General features: G+C 37.7%; 1 protein-coding gene across 6 annotated transcripts in view; it reads left to right on the top strand.

Annotated features, from left to right (window-relative positions):
• ENAH (ENAH actin regulator) overlaps nt 1–20,937 on the top strand; it is an 86,652-nt gene that overhangs the window by 53,840 nt on the left and 11,875 nt on the right. The window contains exons 4-11 of one of the 6 annotated variants that reach the window (XM_032183929.1): nt 4,403–4,414; nt 4,792–4,876; nt 11,375–11,694; nt 12,870–13,667; nt 15,469–15,773; nt 16,034–16,167; nt 16,565–16,619; nt 16,931–16,979. In XM_032183929.1, coding sequence (XP_032039820.1) covers nt 4,403–4,414; nt 4,792–4,876; nt 11,375–11,694; nt 12,870–13,667; nt 15,469–15,773; nt 16,034–16,167; nt 16,565–16,619; nt 16,931–16,979 — 1,758 coding nt within the window. The remainder of the gene's footprint in view (nt 1–4,402; nt 4,415–4,791; nt 4,877–11,374; nt 11,695–12,869; nt 13,668–15,468; nt 15,774–16,033; nt 16,168–16,564; nt 16,620–16,930; nt 16,980–20,937) is intronic. The other 5 variants (XM_032183931.1, XM_032183930.1, XM_032183932.1 and 2 more) reach the window with 5 other exon arrangements.

The following is a 20,937-nucleotide window of genomic DNA, read 5'->3' as shown; positions in this document are numbered from 1 at the left end:
GGACAGGCTCTGAATAGGAGGAGAAGGAAGTAGAGTGAAGTGAAAGAGGTCATTTCCCCATGATCACTTTTCCTATTACTTTCATGTATCACTCTCTGAAAAAGTCTGCTTTCCATTCACTTAGAAAAATCTTCAAGCATTTATTAAAATACATCACTTGGTTTATTTAAAAACAAAACAAACAAACAAAAAACATTCTTATATTCCACAACAGAAATACATCTTTTAACTCTGCCTTTGAACTTTTGCCTGGGGTGTGCTCTTTGCTTAGTAGGTGTGCTCAAATTGTCCTTTATCGTCTTTTGAAAAGGTTTTCACTGTTACGCGATACTTATCTTTATAGCATATGTCTGTACAAATTAACTTGCTGTCTGCTTTCGTGTCATTCGTACTTTGCTTTGACTATCAGACTATACGACTGGTATGTTGCTTAGCTTTGGCACTGATACACTGAGAAATAAACTGGTAGAAATTCTTAATTACTGGGTTGTTTATATAATTGTTTCTCTAAGGCAAAAATGAGATCTTAAACTAAAATTCTCGTGTCATCCAGTTGACTAAGTTTTTATGAAGATACTAGATTAAAAAAAAAAAGATTGTACTCTTAGACTGTCTTGAACTGTAAATGAACATTACAGTAATTGCAGGTGTGTGCATGTTGGCTTGGCCTATCCTTATATTGCCACCTCCCAAGGAAGTCTGTCCAGCTAAACGAAAATACACATTATAGGTATATAACCCGCAATACATGTATTATTCCTATCTTGAACAGTAAATATCCTGTTTTTTCTTAGGGTAGGAATGCAATGTCTTCTGGTGCTTTGTCAATACTGCTAACATCACACAAGTGATTTTAAAAGAAGCAGGGTGGAGAGTTTCAGGTGAAACTCCAAAGTAGACAATATATTCCCAAACACCAGGGAAAAAACCTGGAAAGGCACTGAGAAAAACGTGTTTCTATTGTCAATTTGCCAACTATACTTTCATAGTGTTGTGCAACGGGAATTAATAAATTCAGCTCTTGAAGGGACGTAGAGGTAAGAAGTCAATTTGAGGTGAAAAGGAAGTTAAGGAACTTGGTAAACTACAACACTGCTTGTGGTTTAAAAAGGGGATGCTCAGTTTGGCTCAAGCAGTCCCCAGCAGCTGGGTGTCATTTGTTGAGCTATGCCAGCATAGCTGTCTCCATGGCTGTGGGAAGAACCGGATCAGGTCCTGATTTAGCTGGGGAAAACAATTTTTTCATGCTTTCCCCCCGGGATTTTTAATGCATTGGAGTTTCAGTCCATCTCTCACTAGATAGGTGCCCCAACTGTTGTAGAGGAAGGGTGATGCAAACGTGAGAATAAGCTGAAAAGCAGAAAACCTATAAACTGAACTACTGCTGAACAAATTAGTATATGAAATTATATCCTTTGTCAAAGTACACCACAGACTGCACCATCTGTAGTTTCTTTAGAAAAAGAAAGATGTTAGATTTTCCTTAAGACTTGAAATGAGTAGATGATTCAGCCTTTTCTACTTGGCTTGTACTGGTCTTTGAAGATAAAGAGATTCTGTTGATGGAACAGACTTTTTGTCCAGGCAGGATCTGTGAATATTTCTCTGGGCGCTTGATATCGCTGATGTATCCTGAAGCGTTCAGAAACATTAAAGAAAGCTTTTTATCACCTAGCTCCTGCTTGTTTGTTTATAGCATCTGTCCCCCTGTCTGGACAGTGCTGTTTTAGCAAGGAAGTGGTGGTCGTGACTTCTTGGAGTAAATTAATTTTATAGCGTAAAAGATACCTTTCCCCCTGGGTACATACCTTTAACTTGCCAGCGTCCATCAGCATGGTGGCTACTTCAGTAGGGGACTCAGAGGGGATTTCCTTGGTGAACATTCCTAATGGCTTGGTAGCTCACCATTTCTTTCTTGAAAGCCTTTGGTCTACTAAGGTTGCATTTTTTCCTGGTAAAAAGTATATATAAGTAATAAAACCAACCGTGTCAGCTGCTTTGCAGGTGATTGCCTTCAGCTTTCTTGCATGTATAGATTATAAAAAGCACCGGAGCTTACTGGAGTAGGTCGGCTTCCCAGGTCACAAATGGCGACTTTTTGACTGAGAGTGAAAAGCTGGAGGTTGTGAGAACAGATTTTACTATGAAATTCTGCTTGTAGAATAACAAAGCCAAATTACAACAACTGGTCTCTGCCACTTCATTTCCCTTCTGTCCCATCTCAGTCTTCCATAAGCAGTGGATGAGCAGTGAGCACAAACAGTGAGATGATTTGTTTCTGAGGGTGACAGCACAAGAAGGAATGAGGAGGGGGCACCAGCAGAAGGGCTGCAGAGTGACAGTATGAAGTCAGCCACTGCAGCATGGTGTGAATATCTAATAATACTCTGTTCGAGACCAGTTAATACAGGAGACTAAGCAGGTGGAGGTTCCAAGTTTTTGTTTCTTCTGCATTTCAGTACCAAATAGTTCCAATTGGTAAGTGGCTGTAGTGTTGTAGTCCTGAGCCGTAGCCTTGAGCTAACAAAACCAAAGGAGATAAGGATGAAAATAACAATAAGGAAGTGGCTGAAGGAACGTTTCAGAGTGACTCATAGTAACCTTTTGCTTATTAAGGGTCATTAGATGAAAGGGTATGAAAATAGGGGAATTGGTTGAGGTGCCCCCCCTGCTGGACATCTGTACCACAAGCTCAGTAGGAGGTAAGCTGGGCAAACTGGAAAAAACAATCAGAAGTAGCAAGGGAGATTGTTTCACAAGTTGACTGTGCATAAATAATAGTACCTAAGTCAGACGTGTGTGCTTTGCAGAAGCTTGCTAAGCACCTGGTTGTACAGAATGAATTAAAAGACCTTCATGTCTGTTGCAGCTGCTTATTGGCTAGGTGTACTGGACGTGGACCTAGGGATAACAGTATGATCAAAAGATGGTTTTTATATTTTTGGTTTTTGCTTGTTTATTTTTAATGCTTAGATTATTGTGACTTGTACTGAGAAATGACAGATCTTAGGGAAGGAAATATATTAGATGTAGCAAGCAGTAATGGTATCTAGCATCTTTACACAGCTGCCACTGGGTTGTCTAATTCCCAAAGTCTGTGAAAGGCTGCAGCATGCAAACATATGGGCTGCTTCCCTGGCTGCTTGGGAGCTGCAGTCATGGCTTAATAGGCATAAAAGCCTAACACCTGTCACAAAGAGGAGATGAGAGTGGAGGGACTTGTAACATTGGAAGTTTTAAAGTCAAAAAGTTTTCCAGATGAGCAATATGACAGATGTTTCTATTTTATTGATAACTTTATTATTAATTATCATTGCAGTTAGGTGTTTTGCATTAAGAATAATATAAATTCACATCTGTGGATAGCTCTTGGAGATATACTCCAAGCAAAATAGTACATCCATTGCATCATTATACACTTAAACGTGAGGACCTAATGATTGCTAAAAAGAAGAACTAAGAAAGACAACCTCTGTAATGCTTTCTGCTTCTGTCTTTTATAAGTCAGTTTGCATTATGTATTAACTATAGAGTAGATTGTAAACAAATTTATCATTTTCTTTATGACCACAGCGAAGGCAATACCGTGCTGTTCTAAGTACGTGAATCTTTTCGTGTAACCTTCAAAGAGGGCGCTTGCTTGCTGAATCTGATGCAGATCAACTGTTCTTGCGGTCTCAATCTATCATACATGATCTCTTTGTGTTTTGGGTGACTTTCACAAGTTCAGATGGCAAACAACTTCAATGTCTTGACATAATGAGATGGATGAGATCTCATTGCAATTTCCCTACTCTAACTAGTTTGGTGGAATCTTTGGAAGAAGTTTGTTTCGTTTCGAGACCTCCTCAGAACTGGATAAATGTTGATTGTTCTTAATTCTTGATTCAGAATTCCATAATCTGAAGTGTAGTTATCATTGAAATAATTTCCTGCTTCACTGACCATTTTTACAGACAAATTCACTGTACTGTACACAATTCAAAATTTCTCTATCCTTCACTTCTGTTAATACTTTTTAATTGGTTTCATGCTCTATAGAGATTCATGAGGAATACAAACATCTTTGCCTATAAAGCACGGATCTAATATACAATTTGAAAGCCTTATAACACAGACTTGATCATCAGCAAAAAGTCACAGATGAATGTCGTCTTTCTCTTTTACATTTCTTGCATTTATCAGAATGCACAGTTTGTACATTTGCTGCATGCCTCTGTTCCTTTGGATGCAATACTTGCCTATGCAAAAACGAAGTGCTTCTATCCAAGTTGACAAGCTAAAATCTTGAGTAAATTTTGGTGTGATTTACAGAAACATACTTACTTTCCTTCTCTCAATTTCGTGATAAAGTTCTGATGTTTTTTCTCCTTGTTCTTTCTTTTTTCTTTTTAATTTCCAGTGTTCTATTTAGGTGAGTGCTTTTAATTTTTTGAGCCTTTTCTGTTCCTCCAAGAATATTTGTCCATTGTTTTAAGAAACAGACTTGGAGTGCTTTTCAAAGCTTTTGTTAAGTGCTATCACATATATATAAATTTATTTTGCATTTCTGTGAAACTTCCATCCATGTGATATAAAGCCATTCTGCAGATATGTCAGGTAACATTTGTTGCAGCTTTTATTTGCTGTATTACGTTGTTGAGCTTGTTTGGCTTAAGAAGCAGAAGCAGACAGATCCTACGTCATGTGATGGCTGTCCTTTATCCTTGATTTTTTGTGCTCACCCCCTCGCTTTCCCACCCCCCTCCAAAGAAGAAATGCAAATAATGAATGATCTGTCTTCACTTCTAGGTCCTACGTTGCCTCGACAGAATTCACAGCTTCCCTCTCAAGTACAGAATGGTCCATCACAAGAAGAATTGGACATACAGAGAAGGTATGGTACTGTAAGAGAACAAATTGTTCTATTAAAGAATTCAGTAACTCGTCACTGATGATGAGAAAGTAAATGTCAAAGACTTAAAATTACTAAAAAATTACTTAAAATTGTTGCATTAGGGCAGCGTTTATATGGTTGCAATTTTCAGTAATGCAGCTTTACTGTGTAAAAACTTTGTTGTTTGGTTCCTTCTTCTTAATCTCCACCCGTCCTCAGATTGCAAGGATTGCTCTTACTGGCTTGTCATGAAAGAATTGAAATTCAAATTGGAAATGGAAGACTTCACTGCTGTCATTTTCAGCCAGACTAATTACTTTTCCAGCGACTGTTAGAACTTCAGTTTTTGAGACATGTTTATAAAGAGGAAATCAGTAAGCAAGGAAGGAACTTTTAACCTTTTAAAATAGAAAATAAGTCGTCTAGTGGAACGTCAATTTTTCTTACTGGATGTGGATCAAAATATCTAAATCAAAATACTGTGTGGGATAGCTTGTTCCCCTTTCTTCTATCTTAATTCATTACCCAAAAAAAGAAACAAACAAACAAAAAAGAAACACCCCACAATCTTTATTTTCTGCTTCTGATGTATAAACTTACAGAACCTTTTCTAGTTTAATATTCGACTATAGCAATATTAGTGATAGCTGTGCTGCCCTCAGGGAGAAGACTGTTCCTCTGGCCAGTTGGCACTCCCCCTAATGTAGCTGTTTTCTGTTCAACTAGAGGCCACTGGATCCTGTCCCCTGTAGCATTTTTAACATGTTTATTTTTTTCCACAGTTCATTTTAATAATTAGTATGTGTCAATCATGTGGCCGAGTTCTGGGAAAAAAACTTCCTAGCTGCCATAGTCCTTTTTTCCTCCATTTTTTTTTTTTTTTTTCTTCTCCAGGAGTTGGACTTGATGATCCTTATGTGTCCTTTCCAACTCAGGATATTCTATAATTTTTATTGCATTGCAATATGGGTTAGTGCAGTATGTGAAGTGTCTGGGACTAGGGTATGTAAAAAGGCAAAGTCCTCTAGGTTGGTGGTATGAGACTGGGTTGACTGAAAAACAGACCTTGGTCTGCCTTAACCATGCTGCCTGTGAAGCAATCCTGAATTATTTTACCATCAAGTTACTCCCAGGAGATTAGCTGTTCCCTTCCAGAAGGGATGCTGGGAGCAGTTTAGGTCATGTGCAGTACGGATGCAGGGAACAGGGTCCTTGAATAAATAGGAAGTCACCCAGTTTGACACTGCAAATACACATAATGGTTTTCAGTGGTAACTGAAAAAATAAATTAGCATGCTGGATCTAACTGGCAATGGCACTGAAGATATTTCTATTTAATATTTTTAATTTGGCTTCTTTATGTAGAGGTGATCAGAAACAGATTCCTAATTTGGAAATGATTCATATTATATATTTGATTAATTAGCTACACACGTGTAACAAAGTATTGACATTAAAATTGGTCATGCTTGTCTTCTTCCTAGAATATACGACACTCGTTTAATGTGAGCAGGGATCACTATCTGAAATTTACCTTGTTCAAAAATGAATATCAAGAAGCCCATTACAAATCTGTGTTTAATGTGTTTACTTCTAAACCTGCTGTCTTGATAAAGGTCTCTTTTTATGTCACTTTAATTTTTGACAGATTGACAGATTTTAAAATGTTGTTTTGATGAGCTTTTTCTGTTCCACAGTAATTTATTTTTTTTTTAAATTCCTCTTCTGTTCCTTTAGAAAGCTGTATTAATTGAAATTTATAATGCTGAAATACTCTTACAGAAGCATTGTAGATGGATGTCTCCAGAAAGAAAAGCTGCCCAATATTAAGAGCCCCAAAAGTCTCTTGAAACTTTATGCAAGAAGGCTGTATTATTAGATACATCCTTATGGCTTCACTTCTCATTTTATCAGTGTGCTGTACTTGTTTTCATCTAATATAACGTCCTCTTTGAAGTCTGGTCCTGTTTTTGATTTTTATTTTTTATTTTCCTCAAGAAAAAGGATAGGGAACTGGCATTCCAGTATTTACTCATGCTGATAGCCGCATTGTAGAAAAAATTGTTGTGTCATCAAGTCGAAGACAAACATACGATTTTGTTAAACCATTTCACGAATGACTCTGCAGTCTCCATGTATTACAGTAAGCATGTAGTTATAATACAGTTCAGTTCTAGTTTAGAGCTTGTGCACTGTAGAACTTAAAAGACACTTAATGCATAAGCTCTAAGCTTCCAGACTATAATAGCAATAGCCTTACTACCATAACGTAGAGAGTAGTAAATAGTTGGGAATAAAGAGGTTTATGTATGCCTTACTTTTAGCAGATCTGTAGGTGACATTTCCAGTCTCGGTAAAGATGGTGTGGGCAGAATTAAGTTCTGTAGGAAGTAGTAAGACGAGGTAGTGCAGGAGAAGGGAATGAATAAATGTTATTGTGTAAAAAGGAGCATGGAATTGTGATTTCAAGAGAAATGTAGGCTTTGTGGAGTCTATTGCTTGTGAAATGTGTGTCTGTTGGTGTGAGGGTTTCTGTTTAAGATGTGGCTTAGTAATAGCTGTCTTAAATGCTGTGGTCTCATATCCCTCCCATTAAGTATACCCGAATTCAGCACTGTTTGACCAACTCCACTGTAAAGGAGTTTATGAAAATATGTTTTCAGTGATTCTAAGTCCACAGACAAAAATCTGCTTAGATGTCAAGTTGGTAATGGGATCCTGTGGAGGTCATCTACTCCAACCTTTTTCTTGAAGTAGGGCTAATTTCAGATTTACAGGGCTTGCAGCTTCAGGGCTTTTGCAGGCACTAATATTTCCTCACAAACATTTTGCCAAAGGAGTGCTCAGTGAAGAATGGCATATTAAAGGGATCTTCAAGTGACCTGATGCTTTTGTAACCATTGTTCAACAATCTTGTGGAAACAGTGAATAGAAGAATTATTTTGATCATTATCAACAAAAGTGTCTCTCTTTTTGTTCAACGTTTTTTCCATTTTAGAAAGCATTTAGATGCTTTATGTTTTGAATAAAAGGGCTAAAGTAGTGCTTTTACTTCATTTTGCTGCACATGAACGTTTGCATTATTTATTGTGCATTGAATAACAGTTTATAAAGCCATTAGATATTGCAGATATGCAATGTAAAACACTGAGGTTTTTATGAGACCAAGATTACAGATTGGGTGGTCGATGAAATCATTTAATTTGGTGAATTGATAAATTCATTACTTTCTTTTTAAAAACCTTAATGCAGGCTGTGTGCTTTCCCTATAAAAATAACTATGGGAGTATTTGAAGATAACTGTTAACTTCCATTAACTTGCTCTGATTTAAATACATCAATATTAAACTTTAAAACACTTCAGCTTTGATTTTGGATCCTCAAAAGTAAAGTCTTTCTATTTTCATAGGAGATATTTTTCATTATGTCAGTGTTAGGCAATGTATAGAAATTCTACTGGTTATTAGGAAGAGAGCTACTTCACTTCACATAGGTATTTGTTAATAACTTCAGAGTTACTTAGCATTTTAAAATATATTATTAGTTCATAGCATGCCTCTGTGCTAGTCATGAATATAAATTTACCTTCTCTTCCAGCCGTGGTAAATATATTGTCAGGAATATGAGTCAGAGAGTTGGTATCTAATATGATACTGAGGAATTTATTGAGTTAATATTTATAAATAACTTCAAAGTCATCACTGCTTCATAAATAAAGAGTCCAAGAACAGCAGAAAGCATAAGTGTATAGATTAGGAGTAATGAAGGTATACAAGCCACCTGTTGTCTTTCAGGGACGTAATGGACCAAAAGTTGACCGATTTCTGTCGTAAGTAATCAAAAATGTTAGAGGTTCTCAAAACTCAGTACCAGAATACTTGTATTTTCTGTCATTATTAAATACTTGCTGTTTGCTTACAGTTTTAGATTATATCATAGATTGGTGCAGTACTATTAAACAAAGAGAACTTGGTGCGTGACTACTAGAAAGTAGTATTGATATGGCTTTGTTTTCGTAACATCTTTTGGGAGGCTTATTAGCAGTGGTTAGTAGAAGTTTGGATACTGACAAGGTTAATGTTTTTTTTTTTTTTATCCTTCGTAAAATGTGTTCCTTTATTTCTTCTGATAATTTAAAAGTATTTTTGCTGAGGTTTTGCTAATCTTAATCCTTTTAAGGTGGATACAAATTTATATTTTTGGGGAAAATTAGTATTTATTTCATGTATAATACGTGAGTTTTTTAAAAACGTGTGATTTCTGATTCCTGATTTTTAAAAACACTTGGAAATACTGAAAGGAAAAAAGTGCATCCTACAATTAATAGTAATGTATTTACATTAGTACTAATGTAGTTATAAGGGAAAGAGTTTTTATGCCCATCATGTTTTGTCCCTGATAGCCTGGCTTCTACTGGTTTTGGTATAACCCATGACCTTTCCCTAGTTAGTAGCCAGATGTACTACTTCCAATTCTCTTTGCTTTTAAGTCATTTCATCTATCTGACAGGTTATTTTGAGGAAGTAGTATTTCTTCAAAGGCATACAAATTGATTAGATTATGACTAAATTGTTATAAGCTGAGATAGACATGTGAATAAGATATAGTAGTAAGCTTTTGGTTTAGGTTATAAATAATCAGTAGAATACTGCTATTACAAAGTCTATGTGAAGTTTGCATTCCAGAGACATGATCTAGGTGGACTTAAAATTGGGTGGTTTTTTTTTTTTTTTTTTTTGTTTTGGTTTTGGTTTGTGTGTTTTTTTTTTTGTTTTTTTTTTTAAATGCATAAGCTAAGGCTTTCCAGCCATCCAAAGTTACAGTTTAGTTTTCAAGTAGAGCTTGTTGAGGTGGTTTCATGGGACAGCCTGAGGCTATTTGGATCTTTCTTACCTATGCATTGCATAGCAGGAAGGGAGAGAAAAAGAGATTGAAACAAAAAGACCCATCAGCATTGTTTATCGCACCCTAAAGACTTGATTTTTCTTGCCCTCGGAGTTTCTGGAAAACAAAGTTCTGGCGTAATGACTATTTTTAGTGCCTGTCTCATTTTTTTAATTCAGTTTCTTCCTGTTCACAGCAAAGTTTTCCTTAGTTCTGTAAAGTTCAGCTTTCAAAGATTTTACTGATTTTATGTGGAGGTAACGGGTGTAGGCTGGTTACAGTACTGAACAGCTATAGATGTTGGACAACATCGACTTGTTTTGCAGACTGAGGAGAGATCTCTTGCATTAGGCAGTCTTTTAACTACATTGGCAAAATTACTGCCTTAATCACTGCAATTGAATATGTGTGTTGTTGTAAGGATGATTCTGACAATTACGTTAAAATGTCTCTGAAATCTTTCTGCAAAATCTTGTTCAGTTCTTTTTATAGTGCAAAACATGAAATTGAGATTAGAAAACGGTCTATGTTTTTCCATATTTTTAGTTATTGTAGTTCCCTTTCCTGAAACTTCTATTCTGATTGTACTAATGACAATCTTTAGTAGTGAGCTCTCCCAAGAGATGAAAAAAACTTTGAGAATCAAAAAGCTGTGTTTTAGCTGGCTAGAATCATGCATCTTATCTGACTGTTAAAAAACAAATAGAGAAAATATATATAAAAAAAAGAAAAAAAAATAGGGTTGTGTATAGCTTTTCCTGATATTTTTTTGTGGGAAATTCCTTTCTTCCAGTCAACCTAGTGGCAACAAATGCTTAAAGAACAATAACAACAAACACCCAACTTCTTGACCCTAGGAAATTCTGTTTCATTTGCATGGTTATTTACTTGATTTCTTCCTCTCCACATCTTCCCCCGCTCTGCTTTCCTTCACAATGACTGCTAAGGGCTGGAAACCCTGCCAGCTCCCAGCAGGGTTTCCATGTCTGCTGCACCCTATTTTTTAATTTTTTTTTATGATCATGTCTAGTTTTCCCCTGAAGTTTTTTCAACTCCCGTTTTAATGAGACTTCAGTGCGTGTAGTCAGCAAGTGTGTAGAGTATGTACATGTATAAAGTATGCACTTTGCTTCTGTAAAATTTGGATAAATACTAGCCGACTAGTTTATGTGAAAGATCTAATGTGTGTTTTTTGATGGGGATTTATGATATTGCCATTTCACTCTTCTTTTATTCACTGCTTCAAGTATAAAATACCATGCAAAGAACAAATGTAACTCCATATCCCAAACTCACAAGATTGCATCAGTGAGAGAATTATCAGCAATAGCTTTCTATTCCTACCTCTTGAAAGCTGTCTTTCCTACTAACCAATTTAATATTGTGAAACTGGGTATATGAGTCTTTTTACTGTAAATATAATACACCTGTTATCCAGCTCCAAAAAATAAAGTGTATGGTTCAGAATTGTATGTAGGCACAAATGCCATGTTTTTGTTCTTACAGTTGCAAAGACTGTTCATTGTTTTATCTTTTTGTCCTCTAACAGTTATTTGATATTCTTGGTTTTAACTTTGCAGCTTAGTCTTTTCTTTTTTTTTTCCATGATTGTAGACAGTTGCAAGAGCAACAAAGGCAGAAAGAGCTGGAACGAGAGAGGCTGGATCGTGAACGAATGGAACGGGAGAGACTGGAGAGAGAAAGGCTAGAAAGGGAGAGACTTGAAAGAGAGCGCCTAGAACAGGAACAACTGGAGCGAGAACGGCAAGAAAGGGAACGGCAAGAGCGCCTAGAAAGGGAGAGACAGGAAAAGGAGAGGCAGGATCGAGAAAGACTTGAACGACTTGAACGGGAAAGGCAAGAAAGAGAACGGCAAGAGCAGTTGGAAAGGGAACAATTGGAATGGGAAAGAGAGAGAAGAATTTCAAATGCTGGTAAGAATTTCAAAACCGAGTGTGTTCAAGTACCGTACTCTGTGTTTGGGTAATGGCGTGGGAGGCGACAAACAAGGGCAGGGAGTATAGCTGTGCAAGAGCAGTCAGTATATAACTTGTTGGGTGGAATTTCTTTCTTTCTTATGGCAAGAAGTCCAAGATTACTTTCCTGTCATAATTTTCCACTAACCCTGAAATAAAACATGTAAAAATACGTTTGCTCCATTGCTTTACTTCCTGATTGCATGAAGAACTTGAATCATATTGGGCATCTCCAGCATTGGTTAATGTATGATGAGTTAAAATTTCTAAATATTTTGTTGTTGTATGCTCTATTAAACGTATTCTCATCAGATAATTTGACAAAACTAGCTTGAATATGTTTACATAGAGGGTATGTATCTAAGGTGAAGTCATAGTGTGAGAAATGCCTTTCAGTATGAACTTTTGCTTCACTTATGATCGTAGTAAATTACAGTGAAAAGTGTTACATGAATTTGTAGATAAGATAATACACTGCCTTTAGAAGTGTGTCCAGTGATAATTAGAAGCTCTTTCCCTTAGATAATGTAATGGAACATTAATCAAGCACTTTGTCCTTTAGTAACAAACTCAATTTAAATAAGAAGTCATCTTGTGGTAAAAGTCAGAGTATGCTGTGTAACAAACTAGTTACTGTAGAAGAGGATTTTATTTGTAGATTTATTCCAACTACTGTGAAGTTTGTGATGGAGCTTACTCTAGTACTCTAGGGAAAAGAGATAATATTTACATGCTGCCTGCGTTAACAATTCTTCTAATAAAATTTGTACCAAATGTTAAGATCACTACACTTGCTTGCAATTTGCAACAAAACAAGAAGATAAAAGCTGATAAGACTGATTAATCAACCCTGTATCTAACCATCTCACAGATGGGATTTGAGAAAACTTGTCCTAGAACGTATTTGTAAATTCAAATGTTGGCACAAAAATGGTTGGTAAAATTAAGCAGCTGTTGATAATGTATAAAACTTTCCTAACAGTATTTTCACTTGTGCCTAATCCTCTGGTACTAACTGTAGTCTACATTTATACATTTTGTTTGAATGCTGGTTTTGTTGCTTCATTAGCTCCCTTTTTCTCTTTCTCCTTTTTTTATCCTGCCTTTGCTGCTGCTTTCCATCTTCTGTCCAGCTCCATCTTTCGACAACTCCCCGTATAGCACTCCACTTCCTGAATACTCCAGTTGCCAGCCTCCTTCAGCACCTCCTCCATCATATGCAAAAGCAGTCTCAGCACCAATGTCAGAGTCCACATCGGAGTATGCTGTAGTGACTTCTGCACCACCGACTTCCACTCCCCCTACACCGCCTCTAAGGCACTCTGCATCACGTTTTGCTACATCTTTAGGCTCAGCTTTCCACCCTGTTCTTCCCCATTATGCTACGGTTCCTCGTCCACTCAACAAAAGTTCTCGGCCCCCTTCTCCTGTGAATGCCCCAGCGACGTTGCCTCCAAATACAAAGCCTGTTGCTTGGTCTGCGCCCAGTTTCGCTCCCCTTCCCCCATCACCTCCGGTAATGATAAGCAGTCCACCAGGCAAAGCTACTGGTCCAAGACCTGTCCTCCCAGTGTCAGCTTCTAATCCAGTGACCCAAATGCCTACATCTCCCACAGCTCCTAATGGGCTTTCTGAAAATGTGACTTATCCAGCTCCTTCGCCTACCTCAGGTCCAACTCCACCTCCGCCACCTCCTCCCCCCCCACTGCCTTCCTTTCCACCTCTGTCACTCTCTGGACCTCAAGCTTCTCCTTCTCCAAACTCCCCTAATGCCTCGACTCCCTCATCCAAGCCTAGTGTTCTCCCTTCTCCCTCTGCAGCTACCCCTGCCTCTGTTGAGAACTCTCTAAACTCTGTGCTGGGAGACTCCTCTGCTTCTGAGCCAGTCTTGCAGGCAGCCTCTCAGCCGATTGAACCTACGACCCAGCAGGGTAAGGCTTTCTGTTATTGCTACTAATTCACTAATCAGTAATGCAGTCAAAAACAATTTGTATCAAAGCCCTTAACTGCTCCGAAGAATTAACAAAACGCTTCAAAAGTTGCAGTGATCTTAATACCACAACGAAATACCATCTGGAAACTGGTAAGGGAGAAGGGCCAGAGTTCTGTGGTCTGTCATAAATAAAATTCTGGTTTCTTAAGCTCTCATCTGTTGAGAACAGCTTGTCAAATACTGGCTTGGTAAATCTTGCACTGTTTGTTTATTGGGACCATTGTATTAATAGGCAGCATCATTAGTTTCCTAATGGCAGGTGAAGCAGGAGTACGTGTATGTGGCTTTAGACATATGACCTTAAGTGAGGAATAATTTGAACCACTTTGATACTCACAATGTAGCTTAAAATTTAGAAGGTGGTGCATAACAATTACAGCATTTCTTTCTGGACAGTGTTCATATTGAGGTGTGTGCTGTATGCGCATGCACCTAAGGTGATTGATTGGTCTTTCTGTGGTATTCTACCAGAATAGATTAAAAAGTTTCATTATTAAAAAAAGACAAAGTTAGTTTAAGCAGATGACAGTCTTAATGGACACTCTACCAATGTGATATAAACGTGTTTTAAATGGATGTAAATGTCTTTGTTAACCTGAATCCTGTTTTATAGTGACTTAATAGATTTAGGTCTTATATACATAAGACTGCAGTAGCTTAGCTAAGGGTTTGGGTAGAGGGGATCCAGGGCGATAAGTAGAATGTAGCTTCATCACACAAACCATGCAGAGTAGATCCTATTTATAGATGTGTTGCATTAAAATGTGAGCTGCTCTGTGATTGAGTAGAAATAGGGTGAGTGGTCTTGTGTTTTTTTATGGAATAAAAGCATGCATTTGGATGGTGAGTAATCACTAGAGAGTTTAAAATGCTTCTGAACTTACTCAAGGGTTAGCATGATAGGAAACCAGGGAGGCTCTCGAATGAAATTCCTGCCTTTAGAGATGGCTTAAGGTGGTTGCTGACTTCCACTAGCTTATGTCAGTTCTGTAGTCAAGCAAGGGAATAGAGTTGATATGTGGGGCTGTTCTCTTAATCGTAATTCCTGAAATTGTTCCCATAATATAAACACTTTGGCAGCTGCATTAAACATCAGGATATTATTTCTTTAAAACAAATTTTGTACTGCATATCTGTACTGTAAAAGGTTAAAGGAATCATAAATAAATGGAAGAGCTTGTCCTCGTCAGGTTGAAATGTCAGTCTTCTAACTCACTAATTACTGTCCGTGTTTAATTATTAAAGTTGATTCCTGGGATGTTTTTTAGAGGAAAGACTTTCATTCAGGCTTAGAAGTCGGTGTTGGTACTAAAACACTTCCAGGTTGCAGATGCTTGGGTGGTGTGTTAAATGCTCATCGATACAATGAGTACTTCTTACTTCGCGCCATTTTGATAAGTAATTTTTTTTCTTCTGCAGTTTGATACTTGTACATTACTCTAAAAGCGTTGCTTGCTTCCCTTCTGAAGGTTCTTGGCTGCAGCACAAAACCTAACTGGAGGGTTATTGTATTTAAATGGCTCTGAAATTCTGATCTCTTACAGCGTACTATATAATACTTCTAGTGCATTTAATAAGGATGTTCTCCCCTGCTGAAACTTGGAGTGTTCTCTTGCCTACAAAAAGGATACTTCCCAGTATTAACTTATACACAGAGAAAATGAACCTGTGTTTCGAGAGAATAAGACCTTTCCTTTCAAAACCCTTAATATAGTCTCTTTTTTTCTCTTTGATACTAGGTGTTGTCCAAGGACCACCTGCACCTCCTCCCCCACCCCCGTTGCCCCCTGGCCCAGCTCAGTCTTCGGCAGCAGCCCCACCTCCTCCAGGCCCACCACCACCACCTCCACTTCCACCTTCAGGGCCTCCACCACCACCGCCACCACCTCCTCTTCCTAGCCAAGTACCTGCTGTTCCCCTCCCACCTCCTGCTCCCCCCCTTCCTGCCTCTGGATTTTCCGTCGGATTTATGTCTGAAGAAAATCGCCCTCTAACTGGACTAGCAGCTGCACTTGCTGGAGCCAAACTTAGGAAAGTGTCACGGGTAAATGCAACTGTTATGTTTTTGTTATTTTTTTCTGATTTCTATTTCTAAATTCTGTGTTCCTGAACTGGCTGTAGTTTTTGTTTCAGATTAATAGCCCTGTAAAATACATCTTGGATAGGTGTAATTCATTATTTAAAAAGTTATAGGTGGTGCTGCAGTCTTTATACAACTGTTTCTTTCTACTATGTGAACTTTGCTTATTTCATTGTCAGCTATAATTGTTTGCATGTACACTGTTACTTTTGTGTATTGCAAAGGGTGAAGACTCCTCCAGTTCAAGTGGAGGAGGAGGGTCTGCTCCATCTAAAACAGACGGTGGCCGTGGAAATGGGCCACTTCCCCTGGGAGGTAGTGGCTTGATGGAAGAAATGAGTGCCCTGCTGGCCAGGAGGTAAGTAGCTGTTGCTGTGCTGTAGCTGCTCTTAGAGGTAAGATTCTCGGTGTCTGTTTTCAGCTGGCTAAGGATCAAACAAACATATGCTTGCTCATGTGGTTGCTCTGTGAAGTTGATAACGTTTTATGAATAGCCGTTTTTACTCAAGTATAATGAAGTACTTTTCTTTTCTGTAAGTCTTTGTGCAGCGGTAGGGAATATAAACTTCAAAAGGATAAGGAAACCCAAAATCACTTGGAAAAGAGGGCTTTGGCCCTGAAAGCATTCTGAAAGTACTTTAACACTAATATTTAGTTATCTAAATAACAAGCTTTATGTATCCTTAATTACAGTGAAGAGCAGTCTTTCATCTTAAAGCCATAATGATCTTGGTAACTTTTGTCTCTGCCTGTAGGAGAAGAATTGCTGAAAAGGGATCAACAGAACAAGACCAGAAAGAAGACAAGACCGTGAGTTGAGAAATCTTATCTATGTCAAGTTACTCAATACTTGAAAAAGATTCTAATGATGTCATGGAAATTATTTATACTTTACCATACTTATATGCATATCTTCTGTTTTGAGAAGGTTTTACTGTTCGTTCACTTTCTGCATAAAATCGAACAGAGCTATTAAATCTCTGTTTAAAAAAAAAAAAGAATTAAATATTTGAATGGTTGAGATTCATGTACTAAGTTCACAAGAGTCAAAGGTGTGTTTTTTCTCTCTGCCCCTCACCCCTGCCTTTATTCTTCCTTCCTTTCTCTTCCCTGTTAATCAGGAAGAATCAGAGTCTTCAACTTCTAAGGCTTCTTCAACAAGCACACCTGGTAAGTAGCATAGGTTTGTGAACTCTGACTCTAATGCTAAAATATAATGATGAATCTCAATAAGCTTGTTAAATTTTGGAGTCTGGCTCTTAGCCCTTGATTACAACCTGACATTTTACTGTAGAATGGTTCTGGTTCTGAGATGTTTCAGAAGGCAGCAGATAAAAACATCTACTGAAGCACTCTACCAAATGCAGTATCCTCTGGTGTCGAACCTGTGGGGCTGATTCATGGAAACAGCAGGCAGTGAATGTGAAAGCAAGCTGTCTTTGTCATTACAGGACATGAGCTGGTGCGGTAGTTTGTTTCCCTCAAGTCAGACATAGAAAACTGTCGGTCAGATGTAAACAGTTATCACTTAGCTCAGGAAGGATTCGCTTGTGTCTCTCCTAAATCAACAGGAGTGCCCGGTGCAGAAATTCTTTAAGCATTAATTCCTCTGCTGATGTATGCCTGTGGTGGAGTTAGGAGCTGTGCAGTATGCACTTCTGCTGCAGTCAGTAAGGAAAGCTTTTGTATCACCAGTTCTGTAGTTGGTCAGCATGTATTATCAGCATGCATGTGTATTCATACTGTAAATACTTGTATTACAAAATCTGGCTGACACTTGAGACTGTTTTTTTCTTGTACTTGAGTAGTACCTTCCTGCATGTTAGCTTCCTAGGCCCCCTCTCACCTTGTGCATAGCAGGGACAATGTGCAGTTTGTCATCCCAAGAGATGCTGCTTCTCTTCCGGAAGCAGAGGGGAAAAAGGAAAATGGCTGGGTACTGAGCACACCAATGTTCAGTATGTTTTAGCTTTCTCTGACTGCTTTCCCATATGTGTTTTTTCACTAAATGATTCAGCCACTTGAAGTTTTGCAGGCCTTACTGCTGAAAGACATTGCTGTAGGGTGATCAAGTTCTGGGTAAACACTAGCTGTGGGATAAAAAGAGACAGGGAGCTAGATGTGTCTTAATGGAAATAATGGAAAAGCTGTTACCATTGAGATACAGCAGGTCATTTAAAGAAATAGGATTGCAAGGCAATAAATCTTATCATTTTCCACCCTTTTTTTTCTTCAGAGTTTGCTTTGTTCTGTTAACATGGAGATGATGTGAGCGTTGGGTAAATGTCTGCTTTTTGGGATGCTTCTCTTATTAATATAGGACAAAAAGAGGGAAATCAAGAACAGTGGAAGGAAGTAAAGTAGTTTCTTTGGTGGCTGTGATGAGACGCTTCTTAGAACTTAAATGTCAAATGCACCTGGAGATGAGTCTTTCCTTAGAAGAGAGATTCCACCTCATTTCTTGATGATGTAAAATGTTTTGATAATGCTGTGCATCATCATTGGAGCATGTCATTAAAATGTTTAAGAGGAATATTCGGTATATTAAGTAGAGGCCAGGTCAAAAATTCAACAAATTATTGCAATAATGTACTAGGGTGCAAGTATAATAAGCAGGTGGTTTTCAAATGCGCTATTTTAGGGGCCTAGAAAAAACTTAGGCTATGAAGAGGTAGGTGGTGTTACTAGACAAGGATGAAATGCAGAAACTTTTGGTGAGATTCTCAGGAGTAAGGATCCTAAATATGTAGGGAGAAATACATCTTACCTTTTAGAACAACAGATATATTGTTACTATCCTATATTTAAATTTGAGGACTTTGCCATCTGTCTGTCCCCATTCCTTCGCATCAAAGTATTTGTCATGCTAAAGAAGTATTCTGTTTTCAGGAGAGGAGCCTTTGGAGAAAGGGTTGAACTATGCAGTTGGGGATTGGTGAGGGGATGAGAACCAATTCTCTGAAGTGATGCTATTCCAAGAATGGAAAAGCCTAGCTACATGGCTGCCAAAAGGTAGAGATCTAGTTAGGAGTAATATGTGGAAGGAAGGAAAAGTGTTTTCCTTGCTTGTTTGACTTGAGAAGGACAGGTGGAAACATCAGGGCTTTTAAGCGAGGAGTTGAATTATTACAATTATTATTAAAATACTGAATCTGATGTATAATAATACCAAAATGAAGGTGAATCCTTTCTTAGCCCTTTCAAATGAAGATGAATCCTTTCTTAGCCCTGTATGACACAGTCTGAGTGGTGTTCTTTTTTGAATTCAATGTTGTTGAATGAGAAATGAAGATTTGTGAGCTGTGGTGTTTCTTAGAGGCCCTATGTAGCATTGCTTTCTATAGATAGACATATATAGAGATATATATTGCTTTCTATAGATGGACGTCTGGTAGTTGTATCTGAATTATGCTGAGCAATCTGAGTAGTGGATCTGTTGTGTTCTTCTAGTGTTGTTTTGAGCAGGCTGCTAAAATATCAAACAATTAGTCTTTGTTCAGTTACAGGATATCAGTGCTTAGTCTAGTTGTGTAATTATATATAATTGCCATTAATATGATTGAAATTGTTATGCAGGGACTTGCTAGCATTTACGTCTTACTTTGATGTTAAGTTTACCTTTGCTATGTGCTGTGAACTGCCGGTGTTCCAGATTCTTTGTCAGGAGGAGTATGAGGTTGAAAGGGGAGACATTTCTTCTGTCTTAAGCTTGGGTCTCCTTGAGTTTATTTCAGCTCTGTTAAGAAGCTATGTTCTTTCTCTCCTCTTGTGCTTACAGGGAGAGCGATGGCACGATTGTGTAGACCTGCTAGTCCTTCTCTGCAGATTGTGTATTCCTTTTAGAGGAAGAAACACAGTTACATAAAGCTAAATAAAATGTAACTTAAAACATCTTAGGTAATGTAAAAAAAGCAAGCTCAAAAATATAGAATAGAAAACAGACATGTGAAACTTGAATAATTTTGCTGTTTCAGCTATATAGCGATTGTAGTGGTTGAACAAGCTGCAGCCATGGCAAAAAAATTCTCAGATAATTTTGCAAATACAGCTAAAATAATTCCAAGGCTGGACAAATCCTGAAGCCTCATATAGCAAATTAATAAAGCTTGAGACATTACTAGCATCGGCAATGTGTAATTAACTGGGTCACAGACGACTGTGCTAGTAGACTTCTGCAGTTCAGATATTCTTCTAATTTTGCTGAATGCTGGAGAGCTTCCTGATTAGTATGAGATTCAGAAGAACATTTATGCCTTTCAGCTTGCCCAGTGTAGCAGAATTGAACAGTACAAAATAATGGGAACAAAACAGCAATTAAAAACAAAACCAACCCTCAACCAAACCAGAAATAAAGACTTAAAAGATCACTGATACGTTTAAAAACTGAAATAACAATAGCAAGCAAGTAATAACAGCTCACAGTATAGAAATAATGTTTTAATTTGTGCAGATTGTAAGGAATGAAAACCTGACCAATACAGAATGAAACCTTTGTGGTGATAGTTATGTCATGAGGAAGGGCTAGGTAAGAGCACTAAAGGAAATGGTCTCATTCACCATACAATAACACACAATAGTCCTTAGCTGAAATGTTCATTTGTTTTTTGTTTTATTTCTGTCTTCTGTTGACAAAAATTGCTGTAATAATCTCAAGATAGTGAGTGGGTCAAAGTTGCTTGGAGAGGAGTATAAACAGAACTAAAAAGAGGCACTGTAATTGAAAATGAAGCATGAGATTATATAAAGATAGGTGGTGGGTTTTTTTGTTTGTTTGTTTGTTTGTCTTACATCTTGAATACAAATTACTGTGTCTATGGACTAGGCCCAGAAGTTTTCTTCTGCAACATATAATAAAGTGCTTGACCTGCAGTGTATAAGCTGCCTAGGCAATAGCAAAGGTACCCAGTAAAACTTTGTCCTGTATCATGCTGTGGTAAGTAAACTACTACTTTTCTGGACCCAGGTGCAAAATGTACCTTTAGTTTTGAGTTTGTTGTTATGAAAGAAGTAAATATGCATTGCAACTTTACAAGCATCCCAAAAAGGGACACAACTTTGGTGGAAAATAAATATCTTGTTGTAAGGTATTCTAGTTGTGTGAAGTTTTTTCATTCCTGCTGTTGCTTCA

Source organism: Aythya fuligula, chromosome 3 (genome assembly GCF_009819795.1).
Source record: "Aythya fuligula isolate bAytFul2 chromosome 3, bAytFul2.pri, whole genome shotgun sequence".
Lineage (NCBI taxonomy): Eukaryota > Metazoa > Chordata > Aves > Anseriformes > Anatidae > Aythya > Aythya fuligula.
Note: the sequence above shows the minus strand (reverse complement) of the source record. Positions and strands in the feature narration are given on the sequence as shown.